This window comes from Sceloporus occidentalis, unplaced genomic scaffold (genome assembly GCF_023333645.1).
Source record: "Sceloporus occidentalis isolate IW3139 unplaced genomic scaffold, rSceOcc1.0.p SCAF_6, whole genome shotgun sequence".
NCBI lineage: Eukaryota > Metazoa > Chordata > Lepidosauria > Squamata > Phrynosomatidae > Sceloporus > Sceloporus occidentalis.
The window spans coordinates 85,609,899-85,635,305 of record NW_028316986.1 but is presented as its reverse complement, the minus strand read 5'-3'; the positions used below and the strand labels follow the sequence as shown (position 1 = coordinate 85,635,305).

The 25,407-nt window shown below is 40.7% G+C and overlaps 2 protein-coding genes and 1 long non-coding RNA gene across 3 annotated transcripts; 1 reads left to right on the top strand and 2 right to left on the bottom strand.

Annotated features, from left to right (window-relative positions):
* Positions 1–126: 126 nt before the first annotated feature.
* Positions 127–17,348, bottom strand: LOC149311036 (uncharacterized). The gene is made up of 3 exons (XR_016281748.1): positions 17,281–17,348; positions 549–609; positions 127–328 (listed from the first exon to the last, which is right to left on the bottom strand). It is a non-coding gene; the product is annotated as an uncharacterized LOC149311036 (long non-coding RNA).
* Positions 882–13,302, top strand: ZC2HC1B (zinc finger C2HC-type containing 1B). Its single transcript, XM_089528353.1, has 9 exons — positions 882–918; positions 2,958–3,022; positions 5,992–6,108; positions 7,139–7,277; positions 9,752–9,882; positions 10,892–10,997; positions 12,414–12,486; positions 12,994–13,061; positions 13,169–13,302. Exons 1-9 carry the CDS (start codon positions 882–884, stop codon positions 13,216–13,218), a joined length of 786 nt encoding a protein of 261 aa, XP_089384479.1. The 3' UTR covers positions 13,219–13,302.
* Positions 14,138–15,962, bottom strand: SF3B5 (splicing factor 3b subunit 5). The gene has a single exon (XM_089530251.1). The coding sequence runs from the start codon at positions 15,857–15,859 to the stop codon at positions 15,599–15,601; it is 261 nt and encodes an 86-aa protein (XP_089386377.1). The 5' UTR covers positions 15,860–15,962; the 3' UTR covers positions 14,138–15,598.
* Positions 17,349–25,407: the final 8,059 nt, after the last annotated feature.

The following is a 25,407-nucleotide window of genomic DNA, read 5'->3' as shown; positions in this document are numbered from 1 at the left end:
AACCTCTTTGAAACTGTTTCCTTTCATTCTACTTTGAAATGGTGGTGTAGCATTTAGGTCAATAATTCTCTGTTGCTGTTTGCATTAATGCTGTGAGAAATTTATTAATCTGTGCTTAGTAGGCAGAGGGTCTTGAAATTACTGTTCAGAAAAGCCCATTTTTTATTTAATATTTGGAGGCTCATGCTTCTTAAGATTCAATGCAGATCCATAGAGTGGCTTTGAAAATATGAAAGGGAGTGTTTACCCCAGCACTGTTTCCAGTAGTAGCAAACCAGATGAGTCTGAAAACTTCCAAACAACGTATCTTCAATACCTTTAGTAGCCACTAAAAAAAATTAAGATGGTTAACGACTATCACAAAAAAAGCAAATAGTTTTAAAACAATCCAATAAAAATTATGAGGGGCCATGGTTTACAGGTTACATATCCTTTTACCTTTCTTACATTAAAAGCCATCTCTCTTTATCTTGTAGTTTTTACACTATTTTCCCCACTGTACTGTTTACCCTTAACTTCTCTGAAATGTTTATCTTAGCAGCCTTTACCTTTGCCTTGTTCTTCCAACATTTTCATAATGCTTTTGTGTACACTTGATCGTTCTTTGGCCTGTAATCAAGATCAATATACTGTATATTTTGTTACCAAGTATTACAAAAGGCTCATTGGTCTTTGTATAAAAAGCAAGCATACTTCCATGTGCATCACTAGATGATGGAGGGGGACTGTGTGTGTCACAATTGTTAAATCTGACAGCCAATGACATTTAACTAGGGATATTGGAAGTAAAGTAGCAGGCCAAGGGAAAGTAAACTCCCAGGTGCTGATGTCTCCCTGAAATAAAACAAAAATTGAAGAACTTGAAATCAGTGCGCTATGAAATGAGTCTGGTTGCTGGAAACAAAGCAAGTGCCACAGGTAATATAATATTCCCAGTAGATGCTTTCTGCTATAGGTAAATTTCTCCCTATTCATGAACAATCCCAGCACAGGCTTTCTGCTTTTTCTTACATTCAAATACAGGTGTTTTAGACTGGGTGGTACTGTGTTTGCATGACATGCCTAGAAGTTTCTCAAAGACCTCTAAGATTGTCCTACAATTTACTCTGATTAGCACAATGTAATCAATGCTCCATTCAGCGTAATAACCGCCGTATAGCAGTGTTCTAAATGTATAGAGAATTTAGACCTTGTTCCCCCCCCCCTCTTTTTTTTTTTTAACATAAGTAGCTGAATATCATAGACTTATCTAGTCACTATGCAAAGAGATACGTGTCTGGCTTTTCCTAGTCACACACACCAATTTGATATAGAAGGGGGTCATTGAGACTACTGTGAGAAAGCCATGAAAGCAACAGAGTGCCATTCAACACAGTTAATTGTGACTAAGGTCACTGCTTCCAAGAGCTTTAATGATGTGACTTTAGGCATCTGTGATGTCCCTGTTCAAATCATAGTTAATAGATCTGTAGCCTGTATTGGAGGGGAGGAAAAAGGACCCGGTAGAGCCTTTACCTTGGAGGAACCCTTGAAATGATTTTCAGGTTTCAAAGAACTCATGAATAAAAATTATATCTGCAACTAAAAAAAGTTTCCCCCCCAATTATGGCCTCTTGCAAAACCCTTAGCAATCTTCTGCAGAATCCTAGAGTTCCAGGGAACCTTGATTCAGAAACCCTGTTCTAGAGTACAGAGTGAGAACTAAAAGAGAGGAGAGGAAAAAGAAATCTCACTATGTGAGTAAAACCATGCTTCTTTCATGTTGGATAGATTTCATTTATTCAAGTGTAATACTGCAGAGGGAATGGAAAGCTGAGTGGCCCACAATGTGCTTTTGGTTTTGAAATAATGCTTTGGATATTGGGAACACTTCACTATCCCCGTAGTCTACTACCCACAAATTATCAAAGGACTACACTTTTGTGAGAGCTCAATTCCCCTTGTAGAATTAACAACATGCAGGTTCTCCAAGGGCACTGGCATTATGATCAACATCTGTCATCCCTGCCTTCAAATAAACTCAAAGTTAAGAAGTATTACTAGTGACAAATGCAAGCTCTACATACACCTTTTGTGTTCTATATAATTTTCCTTCTACTGACTCACAAAAGGTTATGTGATGGGTTTCTGCTGTCATATCAGTCACATGATATATTCTTCATTCAAGGTGCTAGTGGTGGTGGTGGTAACTGCCATCAAATCAACCCCAACCTATGGCAAACCTATGAAGGAGAGACCTCCACATTACCTGTCAACAGCCCTGCTCAGGTCCTGCAGACTTAGCACTGTGGCTTACTTGACTGTCTGTCCACCTGTAATATCTTCCTATCAGCTTTCTTAACTGTCCAGCTTTTACAACTATACAGTACAAAGAAATTGGAAATACAATGGTATGGACAATCCTGACTTGGGTATTCAATGGTATATTTTTATACTTGAAGAGCTTGTCTAGTTCCATCATAGCTGCCCCTCCAAGTACTAGACTTCTGATTTCTTGACCGCAGTCTCCATTTTGATTAATGAATGAGCCAAAGAATATGAAATCACTGACTATCTTGTCTTCCTTGTCTAGTTTCAAGATATGTAAATCATCTGGCCTTTTTCTGGACAGGACAATGGCAGTGGTGGCTTTTTGGTGCTTTCCTTCAAAGGAGCACCAAGAGAGAAGAGGAGGGGTGGGTGCTTCTTTTAGGTTTTCCCGGGATGGACTAAATGTTTGCCTTTCACGACTCTACTCAGAGGATTCCAGCAATGAGGAGTCAATCAGGCTTTGAATAAACACATTATTTATACATTTATTCCTGAAAATAAGTGTGCGCGCACACACACATATATGTGTGTGACAAATGTAGGGGGATAAGCATACAAATAATGTACATTCTCAAACTGAGATATGTAATTCTTGGAAATCAGTAAGCACAGGATAAATAATAAATGTTATTTTTGATTTCACACAGATGCTGGCAGCCAGAATTTGATTAACTGTGACACCTGTGGAAGACATTTCACACAGGATGCATTGGTAAAATAATATATGTTGAAAGTATTTAAGTTACATAAAATGTTAAGATAATTACTCAAATAGGCTTTAAAAGGAACAATCCTATCTGTATCTATTCAAAAGTAAGTCTCACTGAGTTTTATGGAATTGCACCAAAGTAAATGGGTATAGGATCATAGCCATAGGTAACAATAGAGTGAAAGTTCCTGGTGGCAATCTTAGGGCTATACTTACAGTAATTTAAAACAAAAGCTTTTGTTGAGGACCATTTTTCAATAGCTGCTACTAAACTATTTGGGACACATGAATGTGTAAAGTAAACATTTAGAGAGGGAGTTCACCAGGCAGGTCCAGCTACATCAGGACTAGCCTAGAAGAAGGAAGAGCCCTCCCTCCAATCCATCTGCCTTGGTCCAGGCCTCAGAGGGAGAGAAGAACCACTGGACCTCATCCCCTTTCCCTCCACCATTCCCTTCTCCTTTTGTTTCGTGTCTTTTAGATTGTAAGCCTGAGGGCAGGGAAATGCCTGATTAAAATTAATAATTGTAAGCCGCCCTGAGAGCCATTAGGGCTGAAGGGCGGGATATAAATACCTAAATAAATAAACACAATCCTTAGGAAAGAATTTAATTCCCCTTGTTAATCTGACCATGAAGGCTGCAACCCCAAACACTTTGAAGGGAGAAAGCCCAAATAGAAACTATGGAGAATACCTCTGAGTAACTGCAGCATTTTCAACTATGGAACTATGCAAACCAGTTAGTCTCTTATGTGAATTGTAATCAGCCCTTCTCATTCGTGGCTTTGGCTTTTAGGGATTTGATCATTTATCATTTTGATTAATACATTTTCTCTAGGAATCCCTAGGTCCTCCAGCACAACTCTGACAGATGTTCACAATTGAGAGGCGCTGGAGAACCTAGATGTTCCTAGAGCAAGCAGTTCTCTAGGCATTTGTAGGTCCTTCAGCATGATTCTACAATCAACTTCTGGCAGATGACCCCAGAGTTTCACTGAAGGATCTGGAGATTCCTAGTGAGGTGTTCCCTCAGGTAAAAAGAATAGTGTTTTTTTATTTGTAGTTTTTCCACATTCACAGGGTTCCTGGGCCTATAACCACAGCAAATGTGGTAGACTAAGGCCTCGAGCAGATGGGGGAAAAGGAGCGGCCAGAGGCCACTCGCACCCCAATTGCTGCAGAACTATGGCAACTAGATGCATGAATTAGGGAATTCATTTTACTACAATGAAGACACAAAAATAGTAAAAAGTAATACCGTATTTTCTGGCGTATAAGATGACCCCCAACTATTTATATAAAAATATTGAGTTTAGGATATACTCACCATATAAGGCTCTTCCTGAGAAGCCGGCAGCCGGCCGTGCATGCGCTTGCCGGCTTCAAGAGGCCTCCGGAGGCCCCTTAGAAGCTGGCACGGGGCTGCTGTCTTCCCAGGCCTCCAGAGGCCTGAGAAGCTGGCGGCCAAGTGCGTGCGGCTGGCTCAACCCGGCCTATAAGACGACCCCTGACTTTTGACCCAATTTTAGAGGGTCAAAAAGTCATCTTATACGCCGGAAAATATGGTACTTATATCAAGCATCATATTAGAGTAGCCACAGCTCATATGGAGAAAAATTATTTGAACAATTACAGAAAGGATAAGCAGATTTGGCAGGATGCACAAGTATGTTTCATTTCTATGACAGAATTCAAACAGGATCTAACACGTGACTTCTGGAATCACAGAGTCCTTTGGTAGCTCTCAAAATAGAGCTCATGCCAACTAGAGTAATTATTCTTCCTGTCTGATTTTCCAGAGTCCTGAGTTTAGAACTTATAATACACATATCCCTCTATATTCGCTAGGGCAATGGGCACAAGACCCCCATGAATATGGAAACACCACACATAACAAAAACAGTATGTTTTTACCTGAGAGGACACCTCCCTAGGAACCTACAGGTACTCCAGTGCAACTCTGTGGTCAACATCCAACAGGCACTGACCATAGAACTGCACTGGAGGAGCTACAAAGGCTTTGCCACCATTGGGGACAACAGGATCTTGTGGCCACCTGAAGTCCCTCTCATCATGACAGGGGGCTGCCTCCTCCTCCAACTCCTCCTCCTCTTCCCGCCGCTGTGGCTGCCTCTTTTTCCTCCTCTTCTTCTCCCTGGGCAGTCACCATGGCAGTTTTTCCTTCCTTCTCTCCCCTTCTTCCTTCCTCCTCCTCTTTGCCCCCGGCCACTGCCTTGGCCATTTTCTCCACCTATTCCCCTGAAAATGACGAACACTGCAGCTGTTTTTCCTTCCTTCTTCCCTTCTTCCTTCCTCCTCTTCCTCTGCCATCCCCCCCATGAGCTCACCATCTGCGGATGCTTAAATCTGTGGATGGTAAGTCCATGGATACGGCAGACCCACTGTCCTGAGTTTATAAAAGTGGGAAGATATGGTGTTGCTTTTGTCTGGCCAGGAGGGAGAGGAAAAGGAGAAGAGAAGGTGGATCCTTTGCAGCCATGGCTACTAACATCAGATTGAAAGTGGAAACATTCTGGAAATGTGGGGGAGGCTATGTGTTCCAAGGTTGCAAAGAGTTATGGATAATGCTCTTGCTGGGAGAGGACTCTTTACCATTCATGTTTGGGGGGACTGACATATTTCCGTTTTTTTCACTTTCACGGGGGTCCTTGGCCCCTAACCCCTATGAATGTGGTGACTGTATAATGCCAGTGTGGTACAGAGGTCTGAATGTTGGACTAGGGCTCTGGGAGACCAGAATTCAAATTCCCACACAGCCATGGAAACCCACTGGGTGAACTAGGTCAAGTCACACTCTCTCAGCAGCAGATGAAGGCAAAAGCAACCTCCCTCTGCCAAGAAAACTGTCATAGGTTTGCCTTGAGTCACCATAAATCAGAAATAACCTGAAGGCACATAACAACTAAAATGCCATCTTGGAAAACAGTGCCATATCACTTTTCTCAATTAGGCAAGACATGGGCCAATATGCAAGAAAGTCTTCAACAAAAAGCGCAAACCATTCAATTCCTTTAAACAGCGACTTCAGGGAACTGACATTCCAACTGTAAAGAAACTACCCACAAAGGTATGGTATTTTTTTGTGAGTCCATTCAGATATTTTAGCAAGTAAGTTCTTACACATATCCAATTCTTCCAATATTACAAAAACAAGGTCTGTTGCACTAGATTTGGCAAAAGAGGTTGTGTACTTCATACAGATAAAGACTGTGCTAAGGAAAGGTTCCTTAGCATAACACAAAAGTTAATTCTTTGAGACTCTGCTTCACTTTTACTTGCCTGAAATTATGTACAGTAGGCCCTTGGTATCTGCTGGGGTTTGGTTCCAGGACACCCCATGGATACCAAAATCCGTGGATGCTCAAGTCCCATTAAATAAAGTGGCATAGTAAAATGATGTCCCTTATATAACATGACAAAATCAAGGTTTGCTTATTGGAATTTGTATATTTTAAAAATATTTTCAAACCGTGGATGGTTGAATTTGTGGATAAAAAAGTCCGTGGATATGGAGGGCTCATCGTATAGTGTTTCTTCTCCTCTGTCCTCTGAGATCTCTGCATTCACTTACGAATTGTGCTGTTAAACCAATAAGCTTTCTGGCCCATCCCCTTTTGGCCAATATTAACAAATGGTTAAAACTGATGTTTCCTGGCTGAAAAACATGTTTGCCTTAAGTAACAGATTAATATTATGACCATTCTTATCCATCTTAAGTGAAAGAATTGATCTCCTTGCCCTTTCGCATCCAGAGTCACAACATAATATTTCTTCCAAGTCTCCCACTCACTTGGACCCATCAAACCATCTTCATCCCCCAGACCCCAATCCAGCATCCAAGCAATTTTCTTTCCTAGCCACCAACCTGTTTGCCGGTGACCCCATCACCTCCACACTACAGCACCTGACACAAGTAAACTTGGATATGTTATTCCCTAGGTTTATCACCATCATTAATGCTTATATTTTTATCACTGTTAATGTATTTAATAGCTCTTTAAAATTATTTTTAAATGATTTAGGATTATGCCTTTAACTAATATGTCCTCGGTCTGATAAAGTAATGGATTTGTTGTAGTCAACTATTTTCATTTCAGCGCCAGCCAGAAAAAAAATCTAATTGGAGGCAACAGCATGAAAATTTCATTGCAGCAATCCAAGCCGCTAAACTTGCCACTATAGCCATGAAAGAAGGCCGCCCCCTGCCTCCTCCTCCACCTCCAGCCATTAATCCAGGTGATTTTCTTTTTATTGAAATTATGCATTTTGGTTTAAAAACTGTGACTTATAATGGGATGTAATGTGTCAATGAGTTGTTTTGTTTTTATATTGTATTGTATTGTATTGTTGGTTTTTTAATAATAAACTTTATACAGTAATTTAAAAAATAAAAATAAAAACAGTGACTTGTCCTGACCTAAAGAGGGTGGGTGGATGGTGCTAGATTTCCACTTGGAATAATATTCTGACTCAACCATGGTTTGTGAATGGACTTACACAAAGGTTTGAAAACTACTCAGTCTTACTCTTCCATCTGCATAATGGAAATTATAGTAATTTGGGATGCTAGTATTGTTGTGAAGGTAAACAAGGGGGGAAATTCTATTCAGAGCAAGATCCTGTTTAAATCGACAACAGAGTTACTTCCACTCAGCTTTCATTGCTATCCTGTTGTACAATCCCAGCTTGATGGAACTAGGATGCACTGTCCTGGCCAATGAGTCACTGGGGATGGGGAACAAGACACCATCCAGCTGGAGACGTGCAATCCAAAAAAAGAAACAGTAACCACCCTCTCAGACCACCAGGGAGTTCCCCCTGATTAGGCAGATAAATGGGCTCTAATGCCTTCAAGGTTTGGTAGTTTAATGGATTATGGCAGATTATGTTGCCATCTAAATTCCAGCCTGAAAATGTTAACAGCCACCAATACGCAAAGGGAGACGTTATAACCTGAGTCCATGAAAGCTCATGCTACCAGCTTCTTTCAGTTAGTCCCAAAGGTGCTACACCATCCCTTTGCATACTGATTTTCCAGACTAACATGGCTATGTCTTTGAATTCTTAACAACTATCATCAGCTTTGTGTCAGTCTTGACAATCTAAATATTCACATACTATATATTATAAAATATATTCACAAACAAGGTTTGCTTGATAATATACCTCTTATTTTGCATGAAGGAAAGTGTGCATTTTAAAGAATGAACCACCTTTCTTTTTAAGGTGTTTTTGGTATATAGCCTAAAAAACCAGGGGGGAGGACACTTGGTTAACCTTACTGTACTACCCTTTTCAAAACCAGTACAGTAATACAAAAATTATTCTCCAACAACCATGGTATATTTTATCATCTCATATCTTAATTCAAAATTTTCAATTCTCATTACAAAATTTCTGGCCTTTAGATAGATCAACTTCTGACCATTAAAAAATGAAATTAAATTTGTTGGTACTACTACGATCTCTATCTAGTGCTATCCTATCCACAGAAAATAGGTTTCTCCTTTTTACAACCAGCTGTTTAAGGCTGGGATATGCCTTGAAGGGAAGTTTCAAGAAACATTGGAGATGTTATCACTTGCCCCTTTTACCATTTCTTTTTCTCTAACCGAGCATATACCTGGAGTGGAAATTCAAACAAAGTGAATTATTTTCAGACAGCTATATATCAAACAAAGGAAAGTGATAAGTTTAAGGACTAAAAGGTAGGATTTAAAAAATAAACCACCAAAACATGTATTTATCCTCAAGCCATAACCATATTCTGTAGACTAGAATGTGTACATACACACTGTGAACGGTCATAACTTTTGGTTTAAATAAATGTGTAAGTGAGGAATAGGATAGAAAGTGGGACCTACAAACAATTTGCAGAAGAAAACCACAACTCCCTCTACTTCCAACCAACTTACCCAATGATCAGGGATAGCAGGAGGTCAACATTACCTGCAAACCTGAGCCTGAGAGAGGCTATTTTTGCGTCTAAAGGCAAACTGCTGCGGTAGGCACTATAAAGCTCAGATGTCCCCTTTAAACTTTTCTTTCTATTTAGCTCCCAATCTGCTTTCTCAAATCTGAGGTAATTAACACAACCAGCAAGTAACTTTTAAAAAAAGCACCCTGGATCCTAGCACTTCCATACTTAAAACAGCATAGAATATGACCAAGATACCATGAACTGAAATTACTAATTGTACTTGGCAATTCAACTAAAACTGAATATACCTATTAGGTAACATTGTACTTTGTTCAATTATGTGTTCTGTATGAGCTGGTAGTTTGCAGTTCTGGAACAGGAACGATGATCATGTGGCCCTTTAAATCTTATTTGGTTGCAACATCCAGCAACTACTGCTGCTTAAGGCCAATATAACTTACATTCTATAAAATCCACCCTTGTTCTAAAATTTAAATATTTAACTCTGACAGGAACAATATCTGCTGTGTATTTTGTCCCTAAAGTTAACACAGCAATGAGTGTTGACATCATACCTCAAGCAGATGTGTTATTTTCAAGCAGTACTGATATTGGTTTAAATTCAATTGACAGACTCATTGTGTCAGAGGGAACTTGGAAGTTAACATTTATAAGCTCCACTGAGTCAATGGGTCTACTCTTGTTGAAACTAACAACTGGATTTAAGCCATTATCCCTCACATATCATCAGGGCTTGATTTAATAACCCCTGTTCCTGTATCATATTCAGATTATATCCAGTGCCCTTACTGCATGAGAAGATTTAATGAGGCTGCAGCAGAAAGGCATATAAATTTCTGCAAAGAACAAGCTGCCAGGCGTGCCTTTGCTCCAGGCCAGAAAGCAACCAAGATGCCCCCAGTAAGTATTTTATCCATGAACACTATATAATATTACTACAAAAAGGCTGTTTGACAGAGTAATATAACAATGGCATTCTGACTAAAGTACATTTCTTAATGTTTTTTCTTTCCTACTCCTATGTATAGCTATTCAAAAAGGATGTAAATGCTGGTTTTGGCCAATTAATATATGTTAGCAGCAGAATAGTTCCTTTTCCTGTAATATTTGCAACTTATTTGTTCCCTCAAATGAACTGTTTTAGAACTAAGCTCAATCTATTGCATAAAAGGTTGAACTCTCACTAGAAGTCAACATTACTAAACTGAGGCTGTTGTACTTTGGATGCATGATGAGATGACATGATTTATTGGAAAAGGAGATAACGCCTAGCAATGTAACAAGCAGTAGATAAATAGGAAGAGTCAATCAAGGAAGCTACAGCCCTAAGATTGGAAGACCTGAAAGTACTGTTGATGACCAGGGCTCTAGGAAGTCTCATTCATCAGGTCACCATAAATTAAACCTTACGTTTTGGCAAATAACAATATGCAAGTCCATGTTCTTGACAAGTGTGAACAATGTTGCACACAGAGCAGGGTCTGAAATCCCCTAGCCATGGAGTTCACTGGACATCACAGGGTGCTCAAGCTGCTGCTTAGGCCCAAAACAGATGGGCCAAATAGAGGGGCTTCTGGCTGCTTCAGGGGCATGGAGTTTAGATGACACACACCGCCAGAGTGGCTGGAAGCTGCTCCGAGGCTGCCAGAAAAAGGACCAGATTTAATCTGCTCCTGCAAGTAGCCCATTTGGGACTATGACGGTGACGTGCTTCGGGAGCAGGCCATCCGTGGCTTGAGATCACTCCTTCTGGGCCATCTGCTTTGACCCTTAGGTCTACCAGCCCATACAGTTAATATTAGGATCAAATGGAATACGCTCACAAGTCCTGAATTCCTTTGATACAGGCATGATCAATCAATTGCATTACAGTACAAACCTATGCTATAAAGCAGTATTATTTCTTTAGGGCAAACAAGCTACTCCCAAAAAAGAACCAACTTTAACAAGTGCTGTGGGAACACTTCTTCAGAACAAGTTACAAGAAGGCAATAATCCAACTCAACAGGTAACAGGTAAGGAAAAATATGGGTTCATGTCAACTTAGGGACATAGAAGAAACTAGCCAAAATTCTGTTGGTGAATTACACTGATATAACTACACTGGTATAGGTGGTGGCTAGCGGATATTGCAGCCATGAAGAAAGGAAGGCATTAAAGAAATAGTTTACTTGGCAGCAGCAGATTCTTTCCATGCCACCACTGTGCAGTTTGAAACAGCTCAACAATATCTGTAATACATGAACATAATTTTGACCATTAAGATCATTTGAATAGCAGTTTCCAAAATTGCATAGCATTAATTTTTTGAAGTACAGTGTGCCTGCACCTTACACAGGTGCGCTATATGTGGCTTTAACCTTACGTGGAATGTTACACCGCGGGAGTATAATGGCATGCACACTGCACGCGGGAATGTTCCCCTATTAAAACAAATGGGGTTTGAGCATGCACATTTTTCTTCATGCGCAGGGGGGTCTGGAACAGATCTCCCACGCATGGGGAGGGCCTACTGTATTTCACATGCATTGTGTGGTTGTAATTCTTAGAACAATGCAAGAGATACTAGTTGTTGTTGCATCATATTAAATTTGCAGGAGCACCATCATTTCTGTTCTTGGTAAGCTGATAATTATTTATTTATTTTATTTATTTAGGTATTTATATCCCGCCCTTCAGCCCTAATGGCTCTCAGGCTTACATTTATTAATTTTTAACCAGACAGTTCCCTGCCCGCAGGCTTACAATCTAAAAGACACGACACAAAAGGAGAAGGGAATGGTGAGGGGGGAGGGGATCAGGTCCAGCATTCCTCTCTCCCTCTGAGGCCTGGACCAAGGCAGATGGACCGGAGGGAGGGCTCTGCTTCTTCCAGGCAGACAGTTGGAGCTCGCCTGCCTCTCTCTCTCCTTCCAGATGGTGGCTGAAGGGAGGGCTGGTCCTCTTCGAGGAAGGCAGTTGGAACTCACCTGCCTCTCTCCCCCCTTCCAGATGGTGGCTGAAGGGAGGGCTGGTCTTCCTAAACCTGACTCATTACAACTACTGAAAAAGAGCAACATCAGAGTGCAGCATGTTGCCTCCTGATTAATTAGAATCTGATTTGAATTATATTGTTAACTGTTATGTAATATTTTATTTGAGTTATATATGTAAACTGTAATAGGCATAATAAAAATCCTAAAAATAGCAGTAGGTAATTTCTTGGTTTACCTGAAATTAATAAAGACCTTCTCTTGCCCTTGACTTGTATTTTTAAATGGGGCCACGAAGCTGAACTACAGGCAGAAATTGTTGAACCGTATTTTCAAATTACCTTGAATTTAAAGACACTTTAGCCAGTGCTGAAGCCTGTCACTCAGATCAACAGAATCTGGATCAAGCCTATAATGTATGTCTGCAGAGATCCTCAAATAATTATTCTTATTCTTAAGGAAATGCTGTTGAAACTCCTGGTGGACCAGCACTCAAGAAAGCACCTGCTGTTCCCTCTGGAAAAGAGTCTGGGTAAGGAATATTTAACTGAGTAGATATATGGGCGACTCTGGGCTGAAATGATTACCAAGGAATAACAAGCATTATTCACTAAGAACCAACATATCTTAAACATTCTGCTCATCTAAAGTTATCTTGCTAGAATATTGGGCTTGTACTTGGAGAGACAACATTATTATGCTTCTTACCAGCCATGAAACTCATCTTTGTAGGACTTTGATGCATTCAGTTTTGCACATCCAAACCCTACGTGGCACAAATGTTTTCTGATGCCCAATACTGTAGTCTCAGTTTGTGAGGCTATTTATTATTATTATTATTATTATTATTATTATTATTATTACCCTACTCTTCAGCCAAAAGGCTATCAGAGGGATTACAATTTGTTAATTCGACATTTCCCTGCCTTCAGGCTTACAATCTAAAGAGACAAGACACAAAAGGGGAAGGGAATGGCATTATTCACATTGTTTTTAATGAATGTAATTTCAAGGACAAATTTTACATCCACATTAACAGACTAAGAAAATGGAATACTAGAATTGTTTATACCAAGCACAAGCCTAACCCACTTACCAAGATCTACAGTAAGTGCCACTGAATTCAAGGACATACTTCCTGGCATATCTATTTTAGTTGCAAACACACCTCTGCATTACTTCAGAGCCTGCCTAAACTAATATTTTACTCTTAGAGTTCCAGGACAGAGCAGAAGATGAGGAGACCATGTCCCCAGGCCTTTGAAAAGCCTTATTTACTTTTTACAATACTGGAATTAGAGGAAACCAGCAAGCAGTCAACATCCAATCTGTCACAAGAAGCACTGAACTGTGGTAATAAAACAAGCAAAATCATACTCTGGCAAACTGGCTAGGTTTTTTCTCCAACCAGTAAACATCATGCTAAACCTAGTTTTCTTTTTGTTCATGGTGAAATCTTTCCCCCTGAGTGGCCCGAGGGGGGGGGGGAGCTGGACCGGGGGGTCTTTGTGGTCTCTTTCAATTCTTATTTACAAAGTTTTTAGCTATTTTTTTGCTTAAAGCTTTGCGTAACTACAAAAAAAATCCTTTTGTTCTGCCACTTTGTTAAAATAAAAAAGAATTCAGTAGGATTGGACTAGAAATACATGCATAGAAACAGATACTACAACCTGCTTTTCAAACTCCCAGTCTTTTAAATACATTTTAATACCAAACACATTTAAGTAAAACCACTGATACTTTTCACTGTGTGCCTACAGATGTGCAACTAGGTGCACCAACCACCCAGATAACTATTGTAACAGAACTGTGTGTTAATCATCCCTTATGTATATATATTTCTTTTCACTCGTACCCTGAGCCAGGTTGAACATGTTGTTGTCATCATTCTTGGTGGAAATACAGCTGGCCCTCCATGTTTGTGGCTTTGACTTTTGCAGCTTTGATTAATATGTTCTCTCTAGGTATCTCTAAGTCCTACAGTGCTATTCTGCAGGAGGCTGACCACAGAATTGTGCTGGAGAACCTCGATGTTCCCAGAGAAAACACTCCTCTAGGCATTTGTAGCTCCTCCAGCATGATTCTGTGATCAAATTCTGGCAGATGTTGACCACAAAGCTGCTCTGGAGGACTTGGAGATGCCTAGAGCGGTGTTAAGTAAAAAAATAGGGTTTTATTATTTGTGATTTTTCCACACACACAGGATCCTTCATCCCTAACCCCAGCTTGTGGAGGGACCACTGTAAAATAAGGTAAAGGTTGTCAAGTCGTGTCTGACCATAGGGGAAAGTGCTCATCTGTGTTACTAAGCCGAAGAGCCAGTGTTGTCAGAGGATTACTCTGGTAGACATGTGGCCAGCATGATTGCTCAGAATACCATTTACCTTCCCACTGGAGTGGTACCTGTATATTTACACTCATCCCTCCATATTTGCAGCTTTGATTATTCATGGATTTGATTAATGTTCCATCTAGGAATATCTAGGTCCTCCAGTGCAACTCCATGGTCAACTTTAACTAAACGTCAAACTGAAAGACCTAGGGATTCCTAGAGAGAACACTCCACTAGGCATTTATAGCTCCTCCGGTGCAGTTCTATGGTGTCTGTCAGATGTTGGCCACAGAGTTGCACTGGAGGACCTAGAGATTCCTAGAGGTGTCCTCTCAGATAAAAACATGGTGGTTTTGTTATTTCTGGGTTTTTCCATATTCATGGGAGGAAGGATCTTGTGCCTCTAACCCTAGTGAATATGGAGGGGCAAGCATACTTGCTTTTGCATGCTTCTGAACTGCTAGGTCAGCAGCTGGGACTAGCGACAGGAACTCAGCCCATCACGCAGCACCCAGGCTTCAAACTGCCAACCTGCTAATCTTCCAATCAACAGAGTTGAAGCCCTTCATCACTTGATTCACCTTACCACCATTTGAATTAACTATCCATCCAAATGGGTTAGAGGGGAAAAAGAAGAAGAAAACACCTGGGATGGGCGTTTTATTAAGTGTGCTGAAATGCCTCCGAAGGGCTACAAAAGAGAAGCTGCGAGTCCTTGAAACCAAAGCCAATTCTGTGTCCAAAGGGAAGCCATCCTGTGGGTCTCCTTGGGCCTGAGGGACAGGCAGGTGCTCTGGATTCGCCTTGGAGTGGAGGTCTGGCGGCAAGGGGAGCTCATGTTCGCACAGGCACAGAGGGTGAGGGGGTGTCCCCAAAGTGGGTCCTTCCTGCTGCTTCTCTCTTCTCTTTTCCTTTACTTCTATCCCGCCTTTCTCCCAAGTTGGGGCCCAAGGCGAATTACAACATCCAGACAAACAGGTGAGAGGAAAAAAGGAAGCACCTGGGAGGGGCGTTTTATTAAGTGGGCTGAAATGCCCCCAAACGCTACAAGGGAAGAAGCCGAGTGTCCTTGAAGCCAAAGCAAATTGAGTGTCCGAAGGGAAGCCACCCTCTGGGTCTCCCTGGGCCTGAGGGGCTGCTCAGGATCCATCCTGGGGCGGAGGCTTCAGGGAGGTCCATAAGGCGAAAGGAGTCCACTTTCTCCACGGAGCACTTCAGCCAGGCGCGGGGGGGTGAGGGGGTCCGAAGTGGGTCCTTGGCTCCCCTTCTCTCTCTCTCTCTCCGCCTCCCTCCCTTCCAGGTCCCCGGCGTCTCAGGCCTCGTCGGGCTTGTCTGCGGGGGGCCCGCAGGGCTGGAGCATCTTCTCCATGAGGTTGAAGCGGACGCGGGCCTTGCTCTCGTCCTCGGCGATGGCGAAGTAGTTGAGGAGGTCGAAGTGGCCCATGTAGGAGCAGTAGGAGTCGCGGTGCTGGTTGACCAGCCACTCCCACTTGGTCGTGTCCGCGTGCCCCGTCCCGATGTACTTCGACTGCAGGTGCTCCAGCTGGCTGTGGATCGTGTACCGGTCCGTCATGGCGGCGGCGGCGGAGGAGAGGAGCAGCCTTCACAACAACCTTCCCGCCAAGCAGCGTCCCACAAAATGAAAGACACGCTTACCAGCCGCGCAAACGCACTTCCTTTTCCGGTTTAACTGACCAATCGTTAGCCTCTCCTCCAACGGCCCCGTTTTCCGTTTCCTTCCTTCTCATTGGCCCAACGCGCCGGAGGGAGGCGGGGCTTAACGCCAGGACTTAGCCAATGCTGTTTCCCGACTTGGCTTCCCTCTCCCATTCCGACCAATCAGGAAGACGCTTTCATTTCGCGTTTGCGTTTCATTATATAGCATACGAAGGGAGGGGAAGGAGACGTGAGCTCGCGCGGTGGACGCTGGGTGTTGTAGTTTTCGAGAGGCCCCCATTGAGGGACCGTTAGAACAAGGAACGTCGACGCCAGAATTATTTATTTTTTGAATGTTTACTGCTTTTTTGTTTTGTGGAGCAGGAAGCAAGCAGCAGCTGCGAGGCGCACATTTATCGTGGCTGTTTAAATTGAGAAATAACCCGGTTTGGTATCGCTTTAACTTTGTCTGGCTCAAAGCTATGGAATTCTGGGAGTTGAGTATGTTGTGGGCCCAGAGCCCACTCCGCTCCGCTCTGGGCCCACAACATACTCCAACTCCCAGAATTTCATAGCCTTGAGCCAGACAAAGAGTTAAAGCGGTGCCAAAACGGGTTATTTCTCCAGTGTGGATGCAGAGAAATAGACTAATCCGTCTCTCTTCCTAAACAATCCACTCGTAAACAACAAACGGAGGCTGTTTCCCATAATGTTGAAAAAGCAATGCATTTAATACACAAACACATCCAACGTATTCAATAAACAAACAAATATTTATTAAACACAAACCACGACAGGTTTCGCCTGGGATGGGGTTTACTTCTCAGACTACTAAACCTTTTCTAGTGACCAGAACATGTATAATAATAATAATAATAATAATAATAATAATAATAATAATAATAATAATATATTATTATTATTATTATTATTTCTTACCCATCTCTCTTCAGGACTCGAGGCGGGTTACAACACAGTTAAAACACAATCATGAAATAATGGCAGCAAAATAACATGCGTGAAATAATAATAATAATACTAAAGCAAAATAACATAATGACAAAAAGGACTGCTTTGCCCTCCCTACTGAATTGTATGCCTTCAAGTCTTATGGCAACCCTATCATGGGGTTTTCTAGACAAGATTTGTTTGGAGGAGGGTTGCCTTTGCCTCTGAGGCTGAGACAAGATTATCAGAAGAGGGTTATCCCATTCCCAATTGCAGGAAGGACTTTCAGACGACATCGAGAAGATACTGTCATTAACCCATCCGGAAACCGTGGTTGATCGTAATTGTGCAAAAGACTAAAGGGATTAATTATCACACAGAGGCGCTTACCGTGCTTTAATTGCCAAGAATATGCTCCAGAAGCACGGAGGTGTGATAGCCGGTTACGCTTCTGAAACGTCATTGAAGCATCCTCTCTCCTCTCCCGTTGTCAAAGCGTTCATGGAGCAGCCTCTTCGTCAATAACAGGAACTTCTATTATGAAGAAATGGCTGCTCCGTGAACACTTTGCTGACGGGAGAGGAGAGGGGACTCTTCAGTGATGCTTCAGAAGCGTGGCTAGCTATCACACCTCTTCTGGAGCATTTCCCTGGTGCTTTAAGCATGGTAAGCCTCCGTGTGATAATCCCCTTACAGATGACATTGCGCAAATCCTGCCATTAACCCGCCATTACAGCAGCAATGGCCAGCATTTTTCAATAACATAAGTTCACGTCTTTGCAACATCGCTTTAATGATTTGAAAACCTTTTGCACTATTGCAGTCACAGACGGGTGAATGACAGGATGAGGATGGGGGAGCAATCCTGTCCCTATCTCATCTCTGCGTGATAATCTCCTATGACTTGCTCAAGGTCACCCAGTGCGTTTCTGTGCCCCAGAAGGGGTTCAACCTTCTTGTTGTTAGCTGCCCTCAAGTGGATCCCAACTCATGGCTATCCTCCAGATGAGACATCTCCAAGATCCTTTGTCCTCTAATGCTCTGCTCAGGTCCTCCAGACTCAGGCCCCTGACTTTCTTAGGCAAATCTAACCATCTGGCCTTTGGTCTTCCTCTCTTCCTCCTTCCTTTCCCAGCATTGTCTTTTCTAATGACTCATGCCTTCTCATGATGTGGCCAAAGTACAACAGCCGCAATTTTGTCATCTTGGCTTCCATGGAGAGTCCAGGCTTGACCCATTGGTTTGTCTTTTTGGCTGTGCAGGATATCCTCAGCGCTTTTCTCCAGCACCACATCCCAAATGAGTTTATTTTCTTCCTCTCCGCTTTCTTGACTATCCAGCTGTCACATCCGTAAATGGTGATGAGGAATACAATGGCTTATATAATTCTAACTTTAGTGTTTAAAGCAGTGACTTCCAAACCTTAGTCCTGTTTTGGACTTCAGCTCCCAGAATTCTTGACTGTTGAACAAACTGGCTGGGGCTTCTGGCATTTGAAGTCCAAAACACATGGAGGACCAAAGTTTGGGAATCACTGGTTTAGATTTATATCTTTACACTTTAGGATCTTGTCCAATTATTTCATAGCTGTCTTTCCCAGTCCTTCTTCTGATTTGACCTTAGTTTCTTCTAAATCATACTCATCTGAGAGCAGGGGCCTTTCAGTCAGAGGACATGGTTTTCCAGTAGCCGTGAGTCTGTTTCAGGCCCACTGATAATACAGATTATATTGTTTCTGTTAACCTTTGTGGGGAGAATTTAGTGCAACGTCTGATAACACCAAAATTCAGGATAGATTCGCAAAAGTAACTGCTTGCTGAACTTCAAACATGAACAGAAAGAAGTGGCTGCAAGGAGTTCCACCCAAATAAGTGAAATAAAGTTAACTTCTATATTGTGCTGGTGCAAACAACAATAATGAAAATCCCCACTATTTTAAGGAAGTGGCTTTTAAAATAATTTCAGGCAGGTTTGCCTCTGCAGACTGCAGTTAATCTTAACAGCCACTGGATGTCAGAATTACCTATTCTGTGTGGGAAGACAATATGTATTCTTGATGGATGCCACACGAGGCAGTATGTCCGACAGACAGCATTCATAAAGAGCACAGTAGTTATACGCTGGGGTTTGGTTCCAAGATCCCCTGTATAACAAAATCCATGTATGCTCAAGTCCCATTAAATATAATAACATAGCAAAATGGTGTCCCTTATAAAAAATGGAAAATCAAGGTTTCATATTTGAAATTTATACTTTTTTTGAACATTTTCAAACCGTGTATGCTTGAATCCGTGTATAAGAAATCAGTGTATAAGAAGGGCCAGCTGTACTTAATAAGAGGATTTTAATACAGTTGGCCCTCCTTATCCACAGATTTTTTTTATCTACGGATTCAAGCATCCATGGCTTGAAAATTTAAATTCCAAATAGTAAACCTTGATTTTCCATTTTATATAAAGGCATCATTTTGCTATGCCATTATATTTAATGGGACTTAAGCATGCACGGATTTTGTTATTCATGGGGAATCCTGGAACCAAACCCCAGCAGATAACAAGGACCCACTGTACTTTAGAATTAAGAAACCTGCTGTATCTAGAGTGACTGGCCAGATAATTTTCTGGATGCCAAAACATCATGGAATGGTCATATCCCAAACAGTGAGGGCTGGTAGTTCCCATGTCAATGGCTCAGTTATCAATACATTCACCTGATTGTAGCCTGAAATTGTAGCCTGAAAAGGAACCATCCAGGATTCTTGAATTCTATCCCCCAAAACTATTCCCTGCTGAGCCAGTGACTTCCAATTTTTGTTGGCTGGGAATTTACCTACAGATAGAATTAAACATTTGTTGACACTGCAGTCCTGTTTTTGTTTTTACCTTGTTTTTATAACACTCTTAGAATAGCGTGTGTGCATGGCAGGAGATTCTATGGTCTAGGATTCTCACTCCTATTAAAAACAATATCCAAAAGGGTGGTCTGGAGGCTCCGTATTCAGCAGAATACACATCCAAGACGTCTTCCCCTGCCCGTTTGTATCCCGCCAAAATGATTACATTAATACTAAGGTTGTAATCATAACAGTAATACCATTATTGAAAAAAATCAGCATTGTTAAACCAAATGGCTGAGTGTGACTTCATGTAGGACTATTAGACTAGTCTAATACAGATGGTACATCATGTATAATCTCTGCAGCAAAGCAGCCTATCATAATCAAACTCTACTAGAAGTCTTATCACTTCAACTCATTCTTTCTAAGAATTTACTGATAACTGTGGAGTCATATAATCCTTATCTTGACAGAGTTCTAATATCTTTATTCTGCATGACCTAGATTCAACTGTAAACATACAGTATGTCAGTAGATAAGACCTTTGAGAAGGTTAATAAAAGATTTACATACAAGCTAGGGATATCCCTTTAACTATTTCACTAATATGAGTGACCAGAATACCTGAGCTGGAACATTCTCCCTTTCACAGTATGATGGGCAAGTTTAAATAACAGTTCCTGATTAAAAAAAAGTTTATAATTAATATTATCTTAATTAGGATATTCCATGATTAAGATTAATTAATAACAAAAATGTAATGCAGCCATATAGACATTGAGCAATGAAGGCTAGAAAATTATTTACTTGATGATGAAATACAGGTTGAAAAATTTATGGGATGGTCCTTTGTATGAATGACAAATGTGCTTCTTCTGTGCCTTAAAATCCACCTCAAAGCAACTTTTTAAAAAACCTCATATGGCATGAACAGACCATTTAACCACATACACACAAACACACACAAAAATCACTCTGGTCTAATTTGTCTTCCTAGATATCTCTCTGCGTTTATCTTTTTTAAAAATATATTTTAAAAATATCTGGGCTCTGATCACCTGTCTTCTGAAGTTGTATCTAATTTGTTCTTTAAACAGATATATACTTTTGCTTTTTAAAATTGACTGCTCAACTACTGATCAGTTTTCTTTAAACAACAAAAGTGATTAACCCATAAGATACTGAAGTGTAAACATTAAAATAAAGTAACCTAAACGCTAAAGTGGAAACAAACTTATTTTTTAATGTCAAGAACTGTTAATAACTGACCTGTCAGGAACAGTTTTGCTGTGTAAAATGTCTGGAGCTTAGGCTGCAGTTGTACATCCAGCTGAACTCAATCAGACTTTGAATGGACTTGGGTAGGACTGCACTTTTTGTCTGGCAAAATTTGAGAGTGCTTCCTTGTCATGACTGAATGAATATATAGAGTTCCATCCAGATATTGAAAATAAGATTACTGGTAAATGTTTTCATACACCAGCTCAGAACAAGTCAGCTATAGGTGGGTATGAAGGCAATATGTGATTAATATAAATTATGCACTGAGAAATTAGTTTATATGGCATGAACAGAATATGAATATGAACAGAACATGAATGAATAAATGAATGAATAAATAAATATGAATGTTCCACAGGAACTATATCTATATAAGCAAGAATAAGAATTGCCTCACTGCATTACAAAAGTAAAATGAGACGCACTGAGAAAGACCTTACTTTCTGTTTTCCTTTCCACATGATGTTGTAGCATTTCCATTCTCCCTCCAGAAGGAGATGGCCATCAAAGCATGCCCATCTCCCTCCAAAAAACAGAAGTGCTTTGAAGGCATACAGAGAGGTAAAAAGAAAGTCACTTCTATCTTACTGCCTCTCATTTTACCATTGTATTTGATTTACAATGAGATGATGATGATGATGACGACAACGACGATAATTTATGACACCCTTTTTACCAAAAGTCGGAACATCAGACATATATAATTAAGAACAAAACAATAAAAATCAACACTATAATACTAAAATAATTTACAGCTTCCGGACTCTTAGGACACATTCATCATTTAAACAGCATACCTCCAAAGTGACTTGAAGCAGCTTTATTTTGGCCTGTCTGTATAGGCCCATAGTTTCTTTTTAAAAACCAATTATGCTTTCCTCATAAGCTACCGTTTTAGGGCAATGCCACCATCCGTGATCAATTGTTCCAAGTGCACCACAACCCCACCAACAACATTGTGAAATATTGTGAAGTTTAGCTGTTGGTAAATATCATCTCTGAATAGTCTTCAATATACATTCTCTGAATGAGGCTATCAATTTATAAAGTGACAATTACTCCATAATTGGCAGCATTCAGCTCTGTTCCAGTAGTTGTCCTCTTTTTTGCAAGGCAGTATGTTGAACTGGATGGCCCTTGTAGTCTCTTCCAACCCTATATTATTTGGTTATAATGCAAGACATATTTCCCCCTCCTCTGATCTGGTACTTAATGCAGTCTTAACAAGCCTGGAAACCATTAGAAACCCCTGTTCAAGAGATGAATCTTAAAAGCCCTGGAGAGATGCCAAGTTGTGTTTTATAGAATTCAGAAGCACTGAACCTATTGCTTACAGTCAATGCCTTTGAGGCGTAAATGAAAAGAAATGCTGCTTCTAAGTAATCAATAGCTAGAATATTAGTGTTTGGCTGGCTTCATCTGTTTTGTTGCCTAAGGCAAAATTTAATTTTACTGCTCCTTTGCAACTTATTGTATACAGCTCCTTGATGGGTGGAAGGAAATACTGTGTTTCTTGTTTGGATATGTTTCCCACTCCAAACAGATGAATGGAGTTAAGGAGTGAAGTGTTTGTCCCATTTACTTGTATATGAATTAAGAAAAAGTGACTGAAGAAGTAATTAGTCCTAAACTTTCTGTCACCTTCAGGCAGGCATAGGGACTTGCATATGTTGTAGGGTTCAAGTTTCCATAATTGCTCCCCATTAGCCATGCTGGCTAGTACTGATGGGGCATACCCTCTTAAATGACCCAGTTTGGCAGGCACAGTCCCAAATAATCCTCTGTTGGCTGATAGGTGTATGCATGCTAGGAAGTTCTAAAAGGAGGGATCCTTTTTGCATCGAAATTAGTTCCCTAGTATGACCTGTTAGGCTGATGTCACTGCAATGTGTGTGCGGTGACAATTTGATCACTATGAAATCAGTGTGGATCTGGAAACTGTAAGGTGAGTACAGATATATATATATATATATATACATACATATAAATGTAGACAAACCCTATGATGTATTGAAACGCTCAACATCTCCCAAAAAAGACAAGTTACAAAATATAAATCATTTGGGGTTGGGGGGGGGGGTTGGGGGGGTTGGAAGATGCTATGTAAATTATAGCTGACAATGAAAATGTTTTTATAAACTGGAAAAAAAAAGGATGACAGAAACAATACACAAAGAATCCATATAAAAGGGATGAAAAGATAACAAATTTCTTCAAAGCAGTACCTTTGGAAGATAAACTCTCAGTTTTAGAAGGTGATGGAATAGGCTCATTAAAGTTAGGGATGCAACAGAAAGCAGCAGAAAGAAATAGACTTTCCAAACCATTTTTCCCCCATGGGAAGTAGGCATCCAAAGAATAATTATTCAATTGTTGAAATATTCTGTGCCATGACAGAAGTCAAAATAGTGCCACAAATGACCTAAAATGTTAAAGGTAAATACAGCACTGCATGGTAAAAGTAGGGGGGGAGAGTAAATGTCATGTAGTTATTCCCCTTCCACATACACACCTCACACTCCTTGTAGGATATTTTGATCTGATGATCAAGGAAGCTGCAGATCCATACATGTCAAACTAGTAAAGCAGAATGATAATGAGAGCACTGCTGTCTATTTTATGGGACTTGGCGATATTTACTTTCCATGTTCTACGCCTCCTATCATTCATTTGTAACTTCCCCTTTCCTTCTCTCAAGGATACCTTCACTGCTCTATAAGAAGGAAGTGAGGATGGAGATAGAGCAGAGAGAGATCTTGCACTGAGTAGGGAAGTGGCAACCAGGGTGGAGAGGGGCTGGTCATATTCCTTTTGCAGGGCAAAGGGGTCACCCATGATCTGGAATTATACATGGCAGGACCTCGACTCCACACATTTGGATTGCAGTTGGAGAAACAAGTGAAAATAAGCTAAATTGTGTTTTTTGTAAGTAGCAGTCATACTTTGACCACATCATGAAAAGGCATGACACATTGGAAAAGCAATAATGCTAGGAAAGGTGGAGGTGGAAACAGAGGAAGGCCACATGGTAGGAGGTCACGGGCATGAATTTGCAGGACTTGAGCAGACCAGTGGAGGACAGTGAGTCTTGGAGATGTCTCATCCACACTGTTGCCACAAGTTGGAATCGACTTAAGGGCAGTTAACATGTGCAATTAAAACCTCAGGGCTGGCAGAAAACATGGGAAGGGGGAGAAGAAGCGGCCCTGTTAAATGCTGCCTTTTGTCCCATCCCACTTCTGCTACACAATCCCTCACAGATTATCCCCAAAGGAATGTGACCCTCAACAGAAAAAAAAAGTTCCTAATTCCCATTTTGAGTTTTCACTGGGTCAATTATAGACCCAACATGAAGAGATGTAATCCTTTATTTAAATCTAAAGTATGCCCAGGAGGTGAATAATGTGAGCCAAATGACCAAAGCCAAACATCAGATTATCTGTTTCAGCCACTCTAATGCATGTCACAGTTTCCATCTTTGTTAAACAGAAACAAATCTGCTTAAGCATTCTTCTTCACTCATATTCAAATTGGAATTAATGGTGTGATGCATGGTGTAGTGGTGTATTGGTCTACAACTCTGGAGACCAGGGTTCAAATACCCATTCAGCCATGGAAACCCATAGAGTAATCCAGGGTAAATCACATTCTCTCAGTCTCAGGGGGAGGCAAAGTCAAAGCTCCTATAAACAAATCATGTCAAGACAACTCTGTGATAGGGTTGCTTTAGGGTTATCATAAGATGAAAAAACTTGAAGGCACACAAAAACAACAGAAATTGTATACATAAGATGCATATCTTTATACGTATATCCATATGTATCACTGTGTATTATTAGTGAAGCACCTAAAAGTGTACTAACTAACCAAGACTATAAGCAAGTGTTAGAATCAGCAAAATGTGTGGGTGGGAAATTGCCCAGAATCTAGCTCAGTCATATTTAGCTTAAGAGGGGAAATTACTCACCAAAGTGAGAGGACTGTTTTAAAATGAAACAAAAAGATTCACTTTAGAGAGCTAGATCCCTTTTGACAGGACAGAGATTATTATACTGTAATGCAAATATGATTAGAATGCCAACTTCTCATTATTTAAAATTGTATAAATACAAATATAGAAGTAGGAAAAGCACAAAGTTCCTCTCTTTGTTGTTTGGGGGGGGGGGGGCATGCACCGAATAGATACCTAGTTCTTGATTTTTCTTCTCAGTTCCATTTCTAACTCATTACTTCCCAAAATGCTCACATCTGAACCATGCTTCATGCTTACCCTTTCAAATGTTTTTTATATCAGGCTGAAAATAAGAATTGTACACTCCATATATTGCTGTGGCTGCATGAAGATAAGATTCAGGAGAAATCTGGCTCGGTAGGGATGGGTCCATGTGCTCCTGCATGTA

Excerpts from the sequence above, each read along its gene's own strand:
- ZC2HC1B (XM_089528353.1), top strand. The coding sequence starts at position 882 with ATGAGTCTGGTTGCTGGAAACAAAGCAAGTGCCACAG. Across the intron at positions 6,109-7,138 it reads TAAAGAAACTACCCACAAAG|CGCCAGCCAGAAAAAAAATC; the intron begins GTATGGTATTTT and ends TTTTCATTTCAG. Across the intron at positions 7,278-9,751 it reads ACCTCCAGCCATTAATCCAG|ATTATATCCAGTGCCCTTAC; the intron begins GTGATTTTCTTT and ends TATCATATTCAG.
- SF3B5 (XM_089530251.1), bottom strand. The coding sequence starts at position 15,859 with ATGACGGACCGGTACACGATCCACAGCCAGCTGGAGCACCTGCAGTCG.